The following is a 20,514-nucleotide window of genomic DNA, read 5'->3' on the forward strand; positions in this document are numbered from 1 at the left end:
AATGTTCTTTCCTCATAGGAGTTGGGTTATGCTATTGTATGCATTTGTCAAAATTCATGTCAAAACATTTCCCAGTATGTAATTTTTCCAGTTTTTTTTAATGTGGTTAAAAAACACATAAAAATTACCATCTGAACCATTTTTACATGTATGGTTCAGTGGTATTAAGTACATTCATGTTGTGCAACCATCACCACCATCCATATTCAAAACTCCTCCTCTTACAAAACTGAAACTCTGTACCTGTTAAACAGTAATTCCCTGTTCCCCCGTTTTCTCCAGCCCCTGGCAACCACCATTCTATTTTCCATCTCTATGATTTGGGCTACTCTAAGTAGCACATATAAGTAGAATCATACAGTATTTGTCTTTTTGTGATTGGTTGATTTCACTTAGCATAATGTCCTCAAGATTCATCCACACCGTAGCATAATGTCCTCAAGGTTCACCCACGTTGTAGCATATGTCAGAATTTCCTTCCTTTTAAGGGCTGAGTAATATTACGTTGTACGTATAGACCACATTTTGCTTCTCCATTCATCTGTTGATGGATGCTTGGGTTGCTTCCACATTTTAATTATTGTGAATAATGCTGCTATGAACATGGGCATACAAATATCTCTTTGTGACCCTGTTTTCACTTCTTTTGGGTATATACCCAGCAGTGGAATTGCTGGATCATAAGGTAGTTCTATTTTTAATTTTTTGAGGAATGACCATACTGTTCTCCACAGTATGGCTGTACCATTTTACATTCCCACCAAGGGTCCCCATATCCTTGTCAATACTTGTTATTTTCTGTTTTTCTGATAGTAGCCATCCTAGTGGGTTGTGAGGTGTTATCACAGTATTTTTTTTTAACATGGAGCATTTCACAGAACTTGCATGTTGTCCTTGTGCAGTGGCTGTGCTAATTTTCTCTGTTTCATCCCAGTTTTAGTATATGTGCTGCCAAAGATATATTTTGCAAACAACAACAACTTCTGAACATGCAAAAAGAGTTGAACTATTTTTGTTAACAAGGGTAAGGGTGGAAAATGCTAGGAAAAAAAAACAAACCCTAAACAAATAGAGTCTGTTGATGATATGCATACTGAAATATTTAGGAGTGAAATGTCCTGATATTTGTACCTTACTTTGAAATGCACCAAAAATTGGATGGATTGGATTGATGGATGGGATAGATGTGTGATAAGGTGATAAGGCAAATATAGGAAAATGTTAACAATTGTAGAATCTAAGTGGTGTGTATATGAGTGCTTACTGTAAAATTCTTTCAACTTTTCTTTATGTTTGAAATTTTTGTAATAAATCTTTTTTGGGGGATGAAATTTTCTTTGTCTTGGAGAAGTTTTGCTCTGAAGGACTGAGATTCCTTTAGTGAATGTGGGACGCGAAGGGCTGAAAGGACCCCCTTCAGTAATGCCGAGCCCTCAAGGGGAAACTGTGTAGAACCAACTGGCCTGGAATTCGGACCCTTCAGGTATATATGTGTTTTGGGGTGGGAGGGGGAGAGAGTAAAAGGATCAAGGGAACCAGGTATGAAGAGTGGGAAAGAGGGAAGGCAATTAGAATCCACCTTTGAATTTCCATATGGACAAGGAGATTACAAATATTACTGGTTTTCCTATTGTTTTAGGCACTTAAAGCTATAGAGAATCAAGATAGCAATGTGAGCTAGCGGAAGTCCGCTGGCGGATTGGGCAGGATTTCCAAATGACATGATAGCACCAGGGCTTACAGTTTGGTTCTCAGGATTGCAAATCCAGAAACTAAAATATCTGGGTAGTTCCCTGGTGGCCTAGTGGTTAGGATTCCAGGCTTTCACTGTGGAGGCCCGGGTTCAATCCCTGGTTGGGGAACTGAGATTCTGCAAGGCATGTGGCACAGCCAAAAAAAAAAAACAACTGAGTGTGCCCGGATCATGCTGGCCCACTTCACAGGCGATTACTACACAAGCCAGAACGAAGAGACATGGAACTGCCAAGTGAATCAGACACTTGAGGCAGATGGCCATTGCATTCTGTCTCCCGTGGGAATGAGAACAAATGTCTTAGAAGCGTCCTTGGTGAGCAGAACAAGGTAGCAAGGGGAGTGAGTAGGATGATGGCTTAGTGGCTGACATCACTGACCTCGGGTGGCTGGATGCATGCCTGCAAATCCAACTGGAATGTTCACCTGGGCCAAACTTAGCATATACTATCCCCTGGACAGAGCTGGAGACACACTCTTGCATTCTTTTTTCATTAGTTTTTTTTTTTTTTTAAATGTGGACCATATTTAAAGTCTTTATTGAATTTGTTACAATACTGCATCTTTTTTATGTTTTTGGTTTTTTGGCTGCGAGGCATGTGGGATCTTAGCTCCCTGACCAGAGGTCAAACCCACACTCCCTGCATTGGAAGGTGAAGTCTTAACCACTGGACCACCAGGGAGGTCCCAACTCTTGCGTTCTTGACCCTTGGTCTTCTCCTTTCTAGACCTTATGCTTCTAGACGCCATGCATCTTCTATTAACAGATCTTTTCTTCATATGACACAATGGATTAGGTTGTGACATCTCAAGTCAATTATCCCATGACTATTTTCCATGACTTTTTAAAAAATTTATATTTATTTATTTATTTATTTTTGGCTGCGTTGGGTCTTTGTTGCTGAATGCAGGCTTTCTCTAGTTGCAGCGAGCTGGGACTACTCTTCGTTGCGGTGCGCAGGCTTCTCATTGTGATGGCTTTTCTTGTTGCGGAGCACAGGCTCTAGGCATGCGGGCTTCAGTAGTTGTGGCACACGGGCTCAGTAGTTGTGGTGCACAGGCTTAGTTGCTCCGTGGCATGTGGGATCTTCCCAGACCAGGGCTCGAACCCGTGTCCCCTGCGTTGGCAGGCGGATTCTTAACCACTGCGCCACCAGGGAAGTCCTTCCATGACTTCTTAACCACACCTTTGCATGCCACCTGTAGCAACAGTCAGAGGTACATAAAATAACCTGTGGTTGGGGGGCAGGAGGTGCTAAGAACATAGAAAAGGTGATGGTAGAGATAAATAACCTGTTAAGTACCCCAGACTATTTAAGTCAGACCCTGTTCAGGGTTTCTGATCTCTATGGGTTCTGTTTGGATTTTAATCCTATGAGTTTTTCATGCCTCTCACTTACCCTTCCCAGCTGATACATGGAACCTTTTTTTTTTTTTTTTAAAGAATGATTCCTCCTCCTTCCCCTTCATTTTATTTTTTAATTTTTAAAATAAATTTATTTATTGATTTGGCTGCATTGGGTCTTTGTTGCTGCGCGCAGGCTTTTCTCTAGTTGCGTCAAGCAGGGGCTACTCTTTGTTGCGGTGCGCGTGCTTCTCATTGCGGTGGCTTCTCTTGTTGCAGGCACATGGGCTTCAGGAGTTGTGGCACGTGGGCTCAACAGTTGTGACTCACGGGCTCTAGAGCGCAGGCTCAGTAGTTGTGGTGCACGGGCTTAGTTGCTCTGCGGCATGTGAGATCTTCCCGGACCAGGGCTCGAACCCGTGTCTCCTGCATTGGCAGGCGGATTCTTAACCACTGTGCCACCAGGGAAGTCCTGGAACCATTTTTGATACCTTGGAGAGTGGCATTTTTCTGTGCACTCTGTTCCTATAAATGCATTTTTGGTTTCAGCTAAAGCAAAACTCTACTTACCACTAATGTTGAATCTGATGGGATCTTCTCTCATCATCTCAGCTGCAGCCCCTAGCAGAGCATTCTTTACCTGATTGGCAGATAGAAAAGTGTACAACATCACTACCTTGGCTAACCGAGGTATTGTAGGTGTTTGTCAAAACTCATGTCAAAACATTTCATGGTGAACTGAAACAGACTCACAGACGTAGAAAACAGACTTGTGGTTGCCAAGGGGGAGAGGAGTGGGGGAGGGATAGATTGGGAGTTTGGGATTAGCAGATGCAAACTAGTATACGTAGAATGGATAAACAACAAGGTCCTATTGTATAGCACAGGGAACTATATTCAGTATCCTGTAATAAACCATAATGGAAAAGAATATGAAAAAGTGTATATATATGTATAATTGAATCACCTTGCTGTATAGCAGAAATTAACACATTGTAAATCAACTATACTTCAATTAAAAACATTTTATGGTGTATAATTTTAAAAAAACTAAAGCAATATTGAACCTAGTTGATGGTACGCATGCTGAACTGTTTAGGGCTAAAGCGTTCTGATATTTGCAACTGGCTGTGAAATGCATCAGAAATAGGATGAATTTAGAGGTACTCATTTTAGACAGTGGGGAGAAGGACTCAAAACTTGCAGGCCATGTATAACAGAGCACCGTCATTTAGATACTGATTTTTTTTTTAAGTAGTATTTATTACACATTTTTCTAATTTCAGAAGAAGAGCATGTGTATTGTAAAAAAGCTGAAGATTAAGTAGTTTCATTTAAGCGTGGTTGTGAGTGATGGGGTTGTGTCATGGGCCTGAGATGATTTGGTGCTGTGAGGGGAGGGAAGGGCAGGTAAGACATATGGAGAGTGTGTCAAGGAGCCCAGCCCTGTGGCTCGGCAGTGCGCTTGACTAGCCAACAGTGCTCACTGGGGGAAGTGTTTGGGTAGCTTTCCCAGGGGCTGCACAATTAAGAATCCATTCTCAAGCCAGTCATCTGTTGATGGGCACTTGGGTTGCTTCCATGTCTTGGCTATTGTAAATACTGCTGCTATGAACATTGGGGTGCATGTATCTTTTTGAATTAGAGTTTTTGTCTTTTAGAAGATGTGGTATGTAGACAATGGAATATTACTAAGCCATAAAAAAGAATGAAACATTGCCATTTGCAGCAACATGGGTGGACCTAGAGAATATACTTGATGAAGTAAGTCAGATAGAGAAAGACAAGTGTTATATGATACCACTTATATGTGGAATCCAAAAAATAATACAAATTAGTCTATATACAAAACAGAAACAGATTCACAGATATAGAAAACAAACTTATGGTTACCAAAGGGGAAAGGGGGGGAGGGATAAATTAGGAGTATGGGATTAACAAACTTATACCTAAAATACCTAAAAGCAACAAGGATTTACTGTATAGCACAGGGAACTCTATTCAATATCTTATAATAATCTATAATGGAAAATAATCTGAAAAAATATATGTATAACTGAAGCACTTTGCTGTATACCTGAAACTAACACAATATTGTAAGTCAATTATACTTCAATTAAAAAGAGAAAGAATCCATTCTCCTATCAGAGTTGACCAAGGGCAGTGGTTCCTGTGGAGTGTTTTCTCCTTCCTTGAGAGAGTCTGGACTAAAGAAATTCTGTATGTAATGCTATGAAAACATCTCCAAAAGTGAAAAGAATAGTGTGATTGTATGCTACTACTGTGTACAAAGGATGGAAAAAAACCACACATCCATATTTGCTTGTAGTGCTCTGGAAGGGATATACGTAAGGAAGAACAGTGGTTTCTGCCAGGAGTGGATGGAGGTGGGGTCTGTCCCAACCAGGGATGCAGTGGGAGGGAGGCTTTCCTTGTATACTTTTTTAGAGTTTTTGATTTTGCAAGCTATATAAATGCATTTGCTATTGAAAAATGAGTAAATAAAATGTAAAAAGAGAGGATATAGGATAACATGAGACAATGCTCTCCAGTGCCTTGGAACACATCAAAATGGGAAATGTTAAGGCTTTGGCATTCCCTGATTAATCAGAATTTCAGTTATAAAGACCAGCACTACACTGTGAGAATCAGGGACTCTGTGTCTTACTAAGTATTGTGCACATGGCTCTGCCATCAAGGTGCATTATTTTGATATTGGTTTTACTTCTCTTTGCTTTTTTATTTATTTTTATTTTTTAATTTTGGCCACGCCGCATGGCTTGCAGCATCTCAGTTCCCCGACCAGGGATTGAACAGAGGCCTTGGCAGTGAAAGCACTGAGTCCTAGACACTAGATCACCAGGGAACTCCCCTCTTTGCTTTGTTTTGTATTTTGTGCGTGTATTCTACAGGTAAGTTTGTCATCACCCCCTTACCCTTTTGCAAAGGTATATGGGCAGACCCCTGCCTATATGTGCGATTTGGAGATGCAGAAGTGTGTTGGCTTCTAGAACACATGCTGCAAAGGCCGGCATCCTGTGATGGCTGTGCCGCCTGGGAGTCAAATCAGCATCCGAGCATCCGAATTCCCTGCGGCTTCCTTCTTTCTTGTCGTTTGGGCTTTTAGGGATGGAGATAGTCACTCTGGCTTTGGTCTAGAGACATATGAGAAGCCCTTTCCGCACTAAGTATTTAATAAATTAACACAGATTTCCATTATCCCTTCCTGAAATGGGGCCACAGTCTGTCTGTAAGGATGTCTGGAGAGTGGAGAAGTAAACACAGAATTAGGAATCCCAACATTAATGCAATTTGCACTTGCTATCAGCTTACTGCCCTCGTCTTTGAGATGCCATTAAAAATGCATGCAGGATGTGAGTGAGATAAAACATATCAAAATTCAAGCTGATTCCAATTCACACTGACACTCCATTTCTCTGGTCCTCTGGCTTCCAGCGGCCTTAGCCATCTGGGACACAGGCCGGAGCCTGGGAGTGAGGGGAGAGAGCCTCTGAGCAGCGAAGGTGCTGCCATAAAGCTCAAAAGGCTCAATTCAAAGGAGGGTCTTTGCCACACTCACTTGGTCTGTGGAATCAGTAACATTTTATATTAATAATGATAGCTCTCCCTTACTGGGCATTTACTGTATGCCAGGTAACATGCTTTCTGTGTAGTAACTTATTTAATCCTCATAACAACCCAGCGAAATAAGTAACTATTAGTATTCCCATTTTACAGATGAAGAAACTGAGAGAGGTTAAGTGACTTGGTTAAGGTCACACAGACAGTGAGTGGTAGAGCAGGAATTTGAACCCACGCAACCAGGCTCCAGGGCCTAGCTTATTAACCACCTCTACTCACCTCCCATCTGAGTGTGTGTGTGTGTGTGTGTGTGTGTGTGTGTGTGTGTTTAGCACATATAATTCTACAAAGCTCTGATATTTGGATTTGGTTTTCTAATTCTCTGCAGACTAGGGATTGGGGCCACTAGAAGCAAACACATGCATAACCTCAGGAGGCAGACTCGTGGGCTGGTGGTGACTGAGGAACAGAGAACCAGTAACCTCAAGCGGTCTGGTCCTTACTAGCAGTCAGTCCTGCACATTTCAGCTGTCCTTGCAGGAACCACCAGACACAGTAGAGTAGCATGATTCAATTTATAAAGATGACTGTGGCAGACACTCTAAGCTGTCCCTGCTATTCAATTTCCCCTTCTCTGTCTTAGTAATAGAACCCTCAGCTTTTCCATGGACCATGCCGCTGGGTCTTATACTGCTAGGTGTGGCCGTGTAGCCCTTGGGCCAGGAGCAGAAGTGAGATGTACCAGGTCATAGAAGCTCTGCCCTTCTGCCTTTCCTCTCCACGGGCTGGGATGCGGTCTCAGGGGACAGGGAAACACCCAGGGATTATAGCAAAAGATGTAAAGAGCTTGGGTCTCCAACTCTGTGGAGTCACCACGGGTACCCTGGACCGTTCATTGCCGCATTGTTACATGCGAGAGAAACTAGCTCTCTTGTTGAAGCTGTCTTAAATCTCTCTTAGAGCAGCCAAACTCCCAAGCCGATGGATACACCCAGGGCATCAAGGAAAGGTTACGTTAACGTTTGCTGTTTTTGGTAACAAATCAAGGAACTATTCAAAGCATTTTAGAAAGTGTTACGATAACAAGTTTTGAGGCCTAGTGGGAGCAACTTTAATTATTTGGAAACATCCCCAGAAACTTTCGAAATGCTGGCAAAAAAAGAGCATACTCGACTTGGTTGATGTGATAAGGAGAATATGTAAATTCAGTTCAGTTCCACAGATATTTATAGAACAGCTACTTCATGCCAGGCAAGGCCGATAGAGTCCTTGTCTTCAGGGAGCTGACAGTCAGGGTTGGGGGTTGGGGGGTGCAGGAACACAGACAGATGAGCACATGGATATAAAAAGTGATCAATGCTGGTGGGCACACACCCCGTCCCGAGTTGGGACATCAAGGAAGACTCTTCATTCGGAAGCTTTGCTGGCCGCTGTTCCACCTCTTGGCAGGGTTAGGTTTTCCTTAAAGAGACAAATACTTGTGTTTTGTGGAAGTTAGGGCTGCAAAGCTCATCCAGAGGCCTTGAGAAATGTGACCCATGAGACTGACACCTTGAGTTTCCCCCTTTCTTCTTTCCTTCTTCTTCCAAGCTCCCCTCATCCATGGGACAGATTCCAGCAAACTTTTTAATTCTACTTTATTATTATTTATTAAAGTATAGTTGATTGACAGTGTTTCAGGTGTGCAACAGAGTGATTCAGTTATATATGTACATATATCTATCCTTTTTCAGATTCTTTTCCATTATAGGTTATCACAAGATATTGAATATAGTTCCCTGTGCTATACGGTAGGTCCTTGTTTATTTTATATATAGTAGTGTGTATCTGTTAATCCCAAATTCCTAATTTATCCCTCCCAGATTCTAGCAACTTTAGGGTGTTATGGTGCCCTCTTGGGATGTGGGTTAAAAGATACTTCCGAGGATATACCTTCCAGGAATCAGAACGGTCTTCAGCTGAGTATCTTTTCTTTCATCTTTAAATAGTGGTAAAAGTGGAAGGAGCAGCCAGCAGCCTGAGGAATTAAAACAGTGTCCACAGAAGCATGGTCAGCGCTCGTTCTCTCTTTCTCTCTCTCTCTCTCTCTGTCTCTCCTTCTTGTCCTCAATGACAGGCTGATAGGCTGATAGACGATGGACCAATTATCTCAGTCTGGCTGTCAGTTCTGTGGGTGATGATATTACCCCTCCCCGAGCAGGGGACTTTGGGGATGATAAATTAAAGGTATTAGAAGGCACTTGGCAGACTGAAAGTCAGTAATTAATGACTTCAGAGCAGTCTTGCAGAAATATTGATGCCTGAGAGACACTTGATGTTTTCTTTTCCCCAGACAGTATTAACCCGGAAAATAGTCCAGATTATGATAGTTAGGGCAGAGGGGTGAGTTGCAGAACACAGAGGAGAAGCAAGGAAACTTGGAGTAGGGCGGTCATGAGAACTGTCCTTCCCTGAATGGTGGTTCAAGGCTGGCTTCCTTGGGGTCTCACTCCAAACTTTTTGCTGACCTTTCCAGTCCCCAAAGTTAAGACCTGGGCCTGATTTTAGCTGAGCCGTAAGTCAAAGCCAAAATCCAGCAGTTTACGCTCATGAACTTAAAAAAAATTGCCTATAATTTTATTTTAAGGAAAATTGTTTTCTTTCACACACACATGTACATACACATACATAGACATGTATAAATGTATATACACACATCTGTAGACACACATATATATGTCAATATTTTAATTTAACTTTTAACAAAGATTGATCACATTTGTTTTTCATGCAAAACTTTGTGACCAGATTTTTTAGGGAATTCCCTCCCTGGCAGACCAGTGGTTAGGACTCAGCACTTTCACTGCCAAGGGCCTGGATTTGATCCCTGGTCCGGGAACAAGGATCCCGCAAGCCAAGTGGTGTGGCCAAACCGTCCCCCGCAAAAAACAGACAAAACCAGATTTTTAAAAAAGCTACTAAAAATGGAATAAATAAAATACCTAAGCAAAAAGCCCTGAATTTTGCTGAAATGGAATTTCAATTATAAATGAGAAGGCTTTGATTTATCCTGGATGAGTTAATATTGTCCTCTTTGATATAATAGATAAATCTATGGAGCGGTAACTGTTTGGCATGCTGCACTACGTACTTGAATTTCAACCTAATTTCTCCCAGAAAAAAAAAAAAAGTATAAAATTGCTTCCCGATGTTCTTAGGAGAGAGAATGAAATCCATTGCATAGCCTTAGCAAGCCCTGTGTCCTGAGCCCTGCCTCTCTCTTCTTCATTCTCCGTTGTTTTACCTGATTTCATTGTCTTCACTGCGCTTATTTCTCTCTCTCCTTCTCGTATTTCTCTGCTGTTTAAAAAAGTCATTGAAGGGAGTTCCCTGGTGGTCCGGTGGTTAGGACTTGGCGTTTTCACTGCCGTGGTCAGGGAACTAAGATCCCACAAGCCAGGCGGTGCGGCCAAAATTTAAGAACAAACAAACCAACAACAAAAAAATGTATATATATAATATATATACACACACACACAAATACATATATACATATATATAAAAGTCATTGACGATATAGACCATAAACTAGTGGTTAGCAGTGGGGAGGTGGGGGGGCAATATAGGGGTGGGGCAGTGGAAGGTACAAACTATTGGGTATAAGATAGGCTCAAGGATGCACTGTACAACACAGAGAATATAGCCAATATTTTGTAGTAACTATAAAGTAATCTTTAAAAATTGTGTAAAAAATTAAAAAAAATTTAAAAGTCACTGAAGTATAACATAGGTGCAGAAAGGTGCACTTAGGTGAACTGCTAGTTGGATTTTCCAGTGGTCGTGGACTTTAAAAACGTTCATTTTTATTGTAAAATATACATTACGTAACGTCTACCATTTTAACCATTCTCAAGTACAGTTACATTGTTGTGCAACCATCACCACCATCCGTCTCCAGAACTTTTTCACCATCCCATGCTGAAACTCTATACCCATTAAAGAACAGCACCCCATCCCCCGACCCCCAGCCCCCGTTACCACCATTCTACTTTCTTTCTCTATAAATTTGACCACTCCAGGGACCTCCTATATGTCCATGGACTTTCAATATGAAGTGGACTGGCTGTGGCCTTGAGACCAGACACCATCTGTCTCCCATTTCTTTTCATTTGGTGTAAGTTTATTAATGTCCACCTGTGTGATGACAGTCCCCAGCCAGCAATGGTGCCTCGAAGACTGTTCTCATGGATTTTTCTCTGATTTTCTGTCATCACCATGAGAAACTGCTATGCAGCTGATGTCTCAGTGTCAGATCACAGCCTCCGTGTAATAGGAGCTGCCAACTTCACAGTTAATTTCCCTTGCCCGCCTCAGTAATAAGTGGATTTTGTTACGTGCTCATCGGTGATACGAACACCATCTTTTAGAATAAATCTAAGTCATGTTTGAAGGATGCTGCCTTCCAACAATGATGATTTCTGAATGTTTCTTCCTCTGCTCTGAAAGACTTGCTTTCTGAATCTGAGGGCTTTGTATCCAAGAGTGTCTGTTTAAAAGAAAAATGTGTTAAGTATGCAGCTCTACCTCTTTCCTGCCCTGACCCCTTCCCTAAATCTGAATCCCGTTTAGCTGAGGAAGGAACATCTGGAACTCTTCAAGGCCTGTTTCATCCGGGAGAAAGGCACATCTGGTTTAGAATGTTTCTGGAAAACAAAAAAGCAGGAGATAGGAATTTGAAAAGATGGAAGTGTGATGAGAGGACATGTCCATTCCTTACTTCAGAGCGTGAGCATCACGAGCATGTTGGTTTGGAGGAAGTGGGCAGTCCTGCAGCCAAGGCCTTGGTCTTTCCAAAGCCCCATAGAGTGAACCAGTGAGCAATACAGGTGTCAGAAAAGTGGACCACAGTTTGTTATAGGCGTTGGGGATGACTGGAGAGGAAGATGTGTTTCCCTTCACTTGTACGGTAACAAGGACCAGCAGCCTCCTAACCCCATGGCTGTTTTGGTGGAACTCTTGAGGATGGACGTGAAATTCACTGGATGAAATGACCATTCTCAATTCATCAGACCCTCCCTGTGCTTGAATTATACGTCCACACCCTGTACCATGGGACTTTGTATTATCCCCCGCTGGTGTGGATGGAGTACATGTCCCCACTTCAATGGTTTTGAGTTTTCCCATGTGTTATAATTTGCTTTGGCCAACAGAATATGGGTGGAAGGGACGGTGTGCCAATTCACTCAACCCCTCTCGTGCTTATGCCATTTGACATGAGAAGAACATGCCTTGGGGATGTTCAGCAGGATGCCTCCTGCTGATTTCAGGAGAATGAGACAAATCCTGTGGAGTGAAGCTGAATCTAAGGGACACCCTGGAGCCAGGCTGACCTGAACCTGAAGTAGATTGATCTTAGCTGACTTCTAGACCCATGAGTGATAAGAATGTATGCTTGTTGTAGGTCACTGGGTTTGGGGGAAGTTTGTTACGGAGCATTATTGTGGCAATAGCTGACTCATACAAAGACCAAAATGCAGAAGCAGAGAGAAAAAGCGTAAGTGAAGTAGGTGGCTGACGTATGAGTAAGGAAGGAAGTGGTGGTGGGATCTGAGGATAGAGCAAGTGGGGAAAGGCCTCCAAGAAGAAGAATGAGGTGGACGAGAGGAAAGGAATACTGCAGCTGCAGCTCCCTCAGACGGGTGGTGGGAAAGGAGCAGTGCGTGCACGTGCGCTCACACACACACACACACACACACACACACACACACCCTATGCCTCTGGTGAGCACTGGGCCTTTCTGCTGTCTTTGTTCAGTGTTGCCAATGTCTGAGAGGTTTCCAGGGAGTATAAGTTTGATTCCTAACAGGGTCTAGATGTCCAGTTTTGGGGTCTACCTGGGCTTATGGTCACATTGTGTCAATGGAGCAATAAAAGAATCTAAAAAATATGACAATAGTGAATACAACAAAAAAGCAGACTTACAGATACAGAGAACAAACTAGTGGTTATCAGTGTGTGGGGGCAATATAGGGACGGGGAGTGAGAGGTACAAACTATTGGGTGTAGGATAGGCTACAAGGACATATTGTACGACACGGGGAATATAGCCAATATTTTGTAATATCTGTAAATGGAGTGTAACCTTTAAAAATTGTATAAAAAATAAAACCAGCAAAAAAAAAAAAAAAGAATAAGAAAAAAAAGAGTGCTCTAAGGACAGAACTCTGCTGAGTGTGTCTTGGCTCCATTAGCTGGGATGCTCCCTAACTCTAACCAGTTATTAACACAGGGAACCAGCCCTCCAAAACGCAGATGCCTGGTATGAGCTGGGTTCTGTAAGGTCTTATGACCTTGAGGAAGTTAATTAACTTCTCTGGGCTGAGATTTGGAGATAATGGAAAGAAGAATATTACCCATCCCACAGGACTGTCATGTGGGTAAGCGAGAGTGAAAATCTGACACAATGCCTGGCGCAGGGTAAGCCGTCCATAAATCAATACCAGTAACCGTGCTGCCATTTTGGAAGGAGAACGGATATCTGGTGTTGAGTAAGAAATGGACATGTCTTGTTTTCCTTGAGCCCAGATATTTAGTAAAGGTAGGAGTCCCACCAAATGGACTATGATACCTGACCAAGCCCTGGACTCTCCCTGGCAATCCTCTAAGCAGAAAGCAACCCTCCCACCTTTGGTTACCTTGGTCCTCATACCACGTCAGCCCATCTCCCAGCTTTTGTTTTCATTTTTTCTCTTTTTCTCGGGGAAGTCTGTTTATTCTTACGCTTGTAGGGAAAAAAAGCATGGAGGTGGACCTGAAGGGGAAGAGGGCAGAGCTGAGCAGGACACCCCATCTCACCACCAGCTTGGACTGTGGCCGTACCATTTTCTAGTTGGCTTTTCCACCATGAGCTAGGTGACCTCTCTGTCACACCTAATGTTTTATAAAATGGATCACATGACCTTTATCACAACATCAGCTGGGGTATTTTTCCTCACACTGGTCTCTGAACACTAACTTTTTTTTTTTTAAGATTTTTCTCTTCTAAATTCTTTTTAAAAAATATTTATTTACTTTATTTTCATCTTTATTTTGTTTTTGGCTGTGTCGGGTTTTAGTTGCGGCACGCGGTCTCTTTGTTGCCGCGCGCGGGCTTCTCTCTAGTTGTGGTGTGCAGGTTTTCTCTCTCTACTTGTGGCGCGTGGGCTCTGTAGTTTGCGGCACGCGGGCTCTCTCGTTGAGGTGTGCAAGCTCAGTAGTTGTGGTACACGGGATAGTTGCCCCGCAGCACGTGGGATCGTAGTTCCCTAACCAGGGATCGAACCTGCGTCCCCTGCCTTGGAAGGTGGATTCTTTACCACTGGACCACCAGGGAAGTCCCTCTGAACACTAACTCGAGTTTATTTTCCGAGTTTACTGTGTACATTTGCTCCATTTCTGTCTTGCACCCTCCTTTTCCTGGGGAGAATTTCCTAGATTTGCCTGGCTTCCCTAACCCAGGCATTTTTACATTTTTCTTTGAGTTTGTGTGGCGGAGCCCATCCACCCCAGGAGGAAGTCTTCCCCATTTGCTTCCTAAAGCTGGTGCTTCAGAAGGCTCTTTGTCCCTGGTCCTGGTTCAACACCTGAGTGGGAGTGGGACATGAGGGGGTTTAGCAGCCCTCCTCACAGAGTGCAGGGTGAGCAGGGTAGGGGGGATGACCTGACCCCTTCGCAAAGGCCTCTGGCTCTAAAACAACTTGCAGAAGTGAAAATTGCATCTACTGTTTTCTCTCCTCACCCCTTCCCCAACAGAACAGGCCGGATGCTGTTCAGCTCCTCTTGCATCAGATTTGAGCTGGTACTTCATAGTTAGAGAAATCAGTTATAGAAGGAAATGCTCTTAACAAAAGTGCATACTTACTGGCTTCTTAATGTGTGCATGTCATGCTAAGCGCTTTACGTGTGTTTATTCATTAATCCTCTCAATAACCTTATAAGAGCACATACTAGGAATGCTCACAGGGCTTCCCTGGTGGCGCAGTGGTTGAGAGTCCTCTTGCCGAGGCAGGGGACGTGGGTTCGTGCCCCGGGCTGGGAAGATCCCACATGCCGCGGAGCGGCTGGGCCCGTGAGCCATGGCCGCTGAGCCTGCGCGTCCGGAGCCTGTGCTCCACAACGGGAGAGGCCACAGCAGTGAGGGGCCCGCGTACTGCAAAAAAAAAAAAAAAAAAAAAATGCTCACAGTAGTGAGGGCCCTGCCTCTGAATCTAGAGAGAGCTGGTTTAAACTCCATCTTTGCCAGTTACTAATGGGACTAGTACTTTACCCCTCTGAGTCTGTTTTTCATCATCTGTAAAATGGGGATGATTCTTACAACACTTTACCATTGTAAGAGTTAAATGGGATAATGAATGTAAAGAGATTAGCACATCATAGGCGCTCAACTGGGGAAGGGACTGGGTTTTACTCACCTTTGAATCCCTGCCCTTAGCACAGTGCCTGGCACATAGGAGGTGCTCGGTAACTGTTTCCTGACCTGAACTGGTGGTGCGGCCCTTTGAGCATTTGGGAGCTGGTGGTGGTAACAGGTTCGGAGGCTCCCTCTCGTCCATCTTTGCCAGGCCCCCTCTGCCTACCACGGAAGGTTTTCAAAGACGATGGTGCATCAGTAATCCACTCAACAAGCATTTCCCCAGCGCCCGCCTTGTAGGAGGCTTGTGATGCCTCCGCCTGAAGGCATCAGTAGAGAATCTCCCATCGCATTTTATTTCCCATGTCCTGGATTACACTGCCCTCTGGTGTGTGTTTATGGGACAGCATGTCAAATGAGGGTTTGTGGTGACTCTTCACTTTGGGGAAGAGAGGCTCCCATACTTGAGCTGTTTGCAGTGCAGCTGGGCGGGGGAGAGGTGATGTTTAAGACCCCCCCCACACAATTTAGGTTGAAACTCTTGAGGTTTACCAGACACAAGAGGCTTTTTACCGGTGTCCCTGACTGCCGGCTATCAAACAATGCCATCCTTCTAGGCTCAAAGTTTCTCGCCGCTGTTCCGCTAAGACCCGAAAGGAACAGGAGTAGAGTTTATTTGATATCACTCCCCCTCTGCTGCCTGGTTTCCTCTAATCCCCGGACACCTAGTTCTTACAGCTGCCTCACCCTGTGCTCTAAAGGGTCTGGAATCGCAGCAGGCCAAGCAAGAACGAGAACGTCCGGACCCTCCCGATTCGGTGCCTGCAACACCCGCGGGGGTCCACCGGCTTCCACCTGCCTCACTCTGCTGTCCCTTCTCAGAGCTGAGCCCCCAGTTAGTAAACAAGAAGGGGGATCCTCAGGGCAGAGGGGTCGGTGGGGCTAAGGTCCAGCTCACCTTGCTCTCACCTCGCCATGGAACCTGCTAGAAGCGTTTGCCTTTTACGATTAGGTTGGATCCTGAAACTGCCGATATGCAACCACTTGTGACCTTCAAAAACAGCAATTTCAAAACAAAAACAAGAACAGAAAAACATCGTACTTAGACACGTAAACCCTACTTGTGCTGGTGGTGGCCACGGAGTCCTAAGTTCTCAGACCCAGCTCACGGCACGGAAGGATCCCAGATTGCAGAGCAGCAAGGAGGGCCCTACAGCCCGAAAGAAGGTCGAGTTGATTTCGGGGGCCCGGGATCGGCCCCACTTCCTGCGTCAACCCTCTGTTCCCATACGGGCCCCGCGGTGACCTCCACGCCGTGCTTGGTTTGGGGGGCGCAGCCAAAAGAGGAGACGCCAGTGGGAGACCCTGGAGAAGCCCGTCTTGCCGGATGGTGAGCGCCCTCCAGGCTGTACCAGCAGGCTTTTCCGGGAGCTTCAGGAGGTCTCGGGCTTCTGGACGCATCGAGCACCCCAAACCCTCAACCTCTGCTGCCGAACCCGGGCAGTCCAGCTGCGCACGTGGGAGGCTTCCGGGGCTCCGCCGCCCGGAGAACCCCTTAGGTGACTCCCGTGCCCTGCCAGACCTCGACCAGGCGCAGGAAGCATCTAAAACTTGCCCAAGGGATGAATGCATAGTGGCCCGGGAGGCTTTAAATCTGCAGAGTAATGGAAGGTTTACGAGCCCGCAGTACGCAGGACACCTAGGATGAGAGAGAGTTTCGACTCTGCGATCTACCCGGCTGCCCCACGATCCCCGGACCAACAGGTCTTGATGTTTTGAAACCAGGTGATGCAGGTTAGAGGCCTGGTCTCTTTCTTTGCAGGAGGATGCAAATAGGAGAGGGCCTCAGCTCAGGCCATTTAAATCAACAATCCATCCACCCATTTATACATTCATTAAACAAATGGTTATTGAGTGTCTATATGTGCTAGGCACTGTGCTAGGTGCTTGGTATGTAGCAGGGAACAAAACAGACAAAAATCTCTGCCTTCTTGGCATTACAATTTTAATAACTATGCTGTTGCCCAGCTAACACTTCTAGTAGAAATGTTACCTCTTCTACCATGGGATAATTAAACAGATAAAATGTGGTTTTAAAAGACACTTTAATAAGAGGAAATCATCAGGATATAATGTGAAATTTTAAAAAGCATTCTAGAAAGTTGTATATGTAGTTAAATTCCACTTATGTTAACATATATGTTGGGAATTCCCTGGCGGTCCAGTAGGACTCTGAGCTTTCACTGCCCCAGCCCGGGTTCCAACCCAGGTCACAAGCCGCGCGTCGTAGCCAAAAACAAACGAACAAACAAAAAACCCCAACAAAAACAAAACCAAAAACAGAAACACTTATGTGCATAGAAAAAAGGACGGGGAGAAAATAACTCTTAAATATTAGTAGTGGTGTGGCAGGTTGTATTTTCTAAGATGGTTACAACAAGGTCCCCCACCCCCTAGGCTCTTCATACAATGTGACCTGGATTCTCCCAGTGAGAGGTGTAGTCAGAGTTCCCTCTCCTTACATCCATGGCTGTGGACACTTCTGCCTGATTCTCCTGGGATGCTCCTATTTGGAACCCAGACGCCATGCTGTGAAGAAGTACATGGAAAAGCCATGCGTAGGTGATATGGCTAAAGCCCCAGCTGAGGTCCCAGTTTATGGTCAACACAAGTCACCAGACATATGAGTGAGGAAGGTCCAGCCACCTTCTGACTGCAACCACATGACCCCAAATGGAAATAGCCTAGCTTAGCCTAGCCAACCCCCAGAATCAGGAGATAATAATGATTGTTGTTGTTTAAAGCAATTTCGAGGCAATTTGTTATACAGAAATAGATATCCAGAAAAAAGTGTTTTATCTAGATTGTGGGATTATGAGTATTAACAATATTTTTTAATATTTTTCAAGATTTCTACAATGACCACTTTTGTGTAATAATCAGTAAAAAAATTTTTCTTATAGTCACTAAAAAGATTATTAAAAATAAAAACACAGTCTAATTTTTTTTTTTTTCACTTCACCAGGGGAGAAATTAGGCCAGAATTTGAATTGAGGGACTTAAACCAGACTTGGAGAAAAGCTTTGCCTGCACGATTGATTACATGCTGGTAAGTATTAGTAAGATAAGTTTAAATTGGTATGATGGAGAGAGTGGTAGATTTGGAATAAGAAAACTTGGAAATGAATCTCAGTTTTCTGGCTGACCTTGAGCAAGCCCTTGCTCAAATTCAGCTTTCTATTTTGAAAAATGCAGCTGGCTGCTTAAGGAAGATAACATCCACCAGGGAGCCTGGCCCAGAAAAGGCGCTCTGAAGTGGCAGGTGATCTTGTCTAATCCAAGCCAATTATAATCGGGCATCTGCAAGCTCTGTGGAGGGCTTATCCTTCACTGCTACCAGGGGCTACAGTCCCGATAATGAAAATTGCCTGGAGAAGAACCACAACTCTTAAAAAGAAAAGAAAAAAAATCCAGAAACACCAAGCCGCTTTTCCAGCGGTCCTTGCCCACGACGCCCCACCAAGGCTGGAGACTCTAGTTCTAACCCCTTCGAATGACTCGATCACGTGCGGAGGCCCAAAGAGCCCCGGGATACAGAGGGAGGAGGACCGGGAAGCCCAGCCTGGCCGGAGGCGGCGGCCTCGCGTTGCTGGGCAGGTGTCCTGGCAACTCCAGAACGCGCCGCCGCTGGAGGAGCAGGTGGCGGCGACGTCCTTCTTGCGCTTGGCTCTTGGTTCCTCGGCCTGGCGTTCGACAGTTCGGCTGCCGGTTGGGGTTGGTGCGTTGATGTCGGCTGCATCCTCCTTGGAGGTCTCCGAGCGTAGAGCCAGGCCTCCCCTGGGAGAAGGGGTGGAAGGCCCATCTCGGTGGGGGGGGGCGAGAGCCCAGGGGAGCTCGGCGGGCATCCAAACCGGGAAACGCCCAATCAGGGGGAAGGAGGGAAGCTCTTATTAAGAGGCCAACCCTGCCCGCCTGACTTTCAATGGCCCGTGGAGTTTCTGTTTGTTTTGACTGATGCCTTTCTTACAAAGGTCTTTTCGTTGTCTCCAGGTTGCTTTTAATATTTAAAACCGACACATGCATAGCTCCGTCCATGGACACTGGAAACTGTCCACGGGGCTGTCAACTCCCCCCCATCTACACAGCGATCTGCAGCAGTGAGCTGGAGAAGGTTCAAGAGAAAGGAGACTCTGGCATGACCACAGGAGAGTGGAGATACAGTTGAGTTTAAAAAATCAGGAGGGCTGGGTGGGATTTTGTTGCCCTATCCAAGTACACTAGAGTGAGAAGGCATTTTTAAAAAATTAATTAATTTATTTTACTTATTGATTTTTGGCTGCGTTGGGTCTTCGTTGCTGCGTGGGCTCTCTCTAGTTGTGGTGAGCGGGGCCTCCTCTTCATTGCAGTGCGCGGGCTTCTCATTGCGGTGACTTCTCTTGATGCGGAGCACAGGCTCTAGGCCCGCGGGCTTCAGTAGTTGTGGCACACAGGCTTAGTTGCTCTGCGGCATGTGGGATCATTCCTGGACCAGGGCTTGAACCCATGTCCCCTGCATTGGCAGGTGGATTCTTAACCACTGTGCCACCAGGGAAGCCCAAGAAGGCATTGTTAAAGTTTAAAAGGAGGCTAGTTTGGGAGCATGTAAAAAGAACTACTTGTATTAATACTGTCTGTATTAACCGAAGATCTGATAAGGCAGAGAGCAGCATCAGACCCAAGATCTGATAAGGCAGAGAGCGGCATCAAAGCAGAGCTTTCATAAGTGACCTCCCCGGATCTCCTAACAGCCAAGAGGTATATTACAAAGAGTAATGGGGGCCAGAGGTTTGACCTGCCCAGTGCTTCAGTCAATAAACGATGAAACTGGGATTTGACATGAGTCTTACGGTCTACAAAGCCCAGGACCTTTCTTCTTCTTTTTTTTTTTCTTTGCTCATATACTAGATTTGTGGCATTGTGTATTGGATGGGACAACTCAGGTGGAAATTATGAACACTTTAATGAAAGGTTTAAATTAAATAATGGATGGCATGATTGGTTCTTAAGGCTGAGGAGGATGTTAGGGAGCGCATTTGCCTTCAGAGAACAGTGCCATGGAGCAGAGCAGCGACAGTCTGTCAGAAAACCTCTGAGTGAGTACATACAGGTGGGTGGCCTTCATGCTGCAAAAAGGGATTGTAGAATGCTCTGCATCTGTCCCATCAGATCTGAGCTTGGTCTCTGGTCTCCTGTGTTCCAGGTCTGTAATCTCTTAATTTGTAAGTGCTGGGAGAGGATGGAGGTATGATTTACTATCCACCTACAAGCGGGCGCCGGTAGAGCGGTAGGAGTTTGAGCCATTCATTGCCCAACGTGGCTAGTTCAGCAAGGAGAAAAAGGTTCTGGGATTCTAGCTTTAAGCTCCAGACCTTTCTGCAGTTTTCAGGTTGACCAGGGGGATAGAGGAGGGACCTGCTGTTTTAAGGGT

General features: G+C 44.8%; 1 protein-coding gene and 1 non-coding gene across 5 annotated transcripts in view; one reads left to right on the forward strand and one right to left on the reverse strand.

Moving 5' to 3' along the window:
- Positions 1 to 20,514, forward strand: part of SPATS1 (spermatogenesis associated serine rich 1) — a 53,956-nt gene that overhangs the window by 10,503 nt on the left and 22,939 nt on the right. For all 4 annotated transcript variants that reach the window (XM_027127416.1, XM_027127414.1, XM_027127413.1 and 1 more), the window contains exons 2-3: positions 18,073 to 18,156; positions 19,098 to 19,267. In XM_027127416.1, the coding sequence (XP_026983217.1) occupies positions 19,141 to 19,267 (127 nt within the window). In that variant the 5' untranslated portion in view covers positions 18,073 to 18,156; positions 19,098 to 19,140. The remainder of the gene's footprint in view (positions 1 to 18,072; positions 18,157 to 19,097; positions 19,268 to 20,514) is intronic.
- Positions 857 to 961, reverse strand: LOC113631224 (U6 spliceosomal RNA). The gene has a single exon (XR_003437232.1). It is a non-coding gene; the product is annotated as a U6 spliceosomal RNA (small nuclear RNA).

This window comes from Aethalodelphis obliquidens, unplaced genomic scaffold (assembly GCF_003676395.1).
Source record: "Aethalodelphis obliquidens isolate GAN/ISIS:26980383/991018 unplaced genomic scaffold, ASM367639v1 scaffold31, whole genome shotgun sequence".
NCBI classification, from domain to species: Eukaryota; Metazoa; Chordata; class Mammalia; order Artiodactyla; family Delphinidae; genus Aethalodelphis; species Aethalodelphis obliquidens.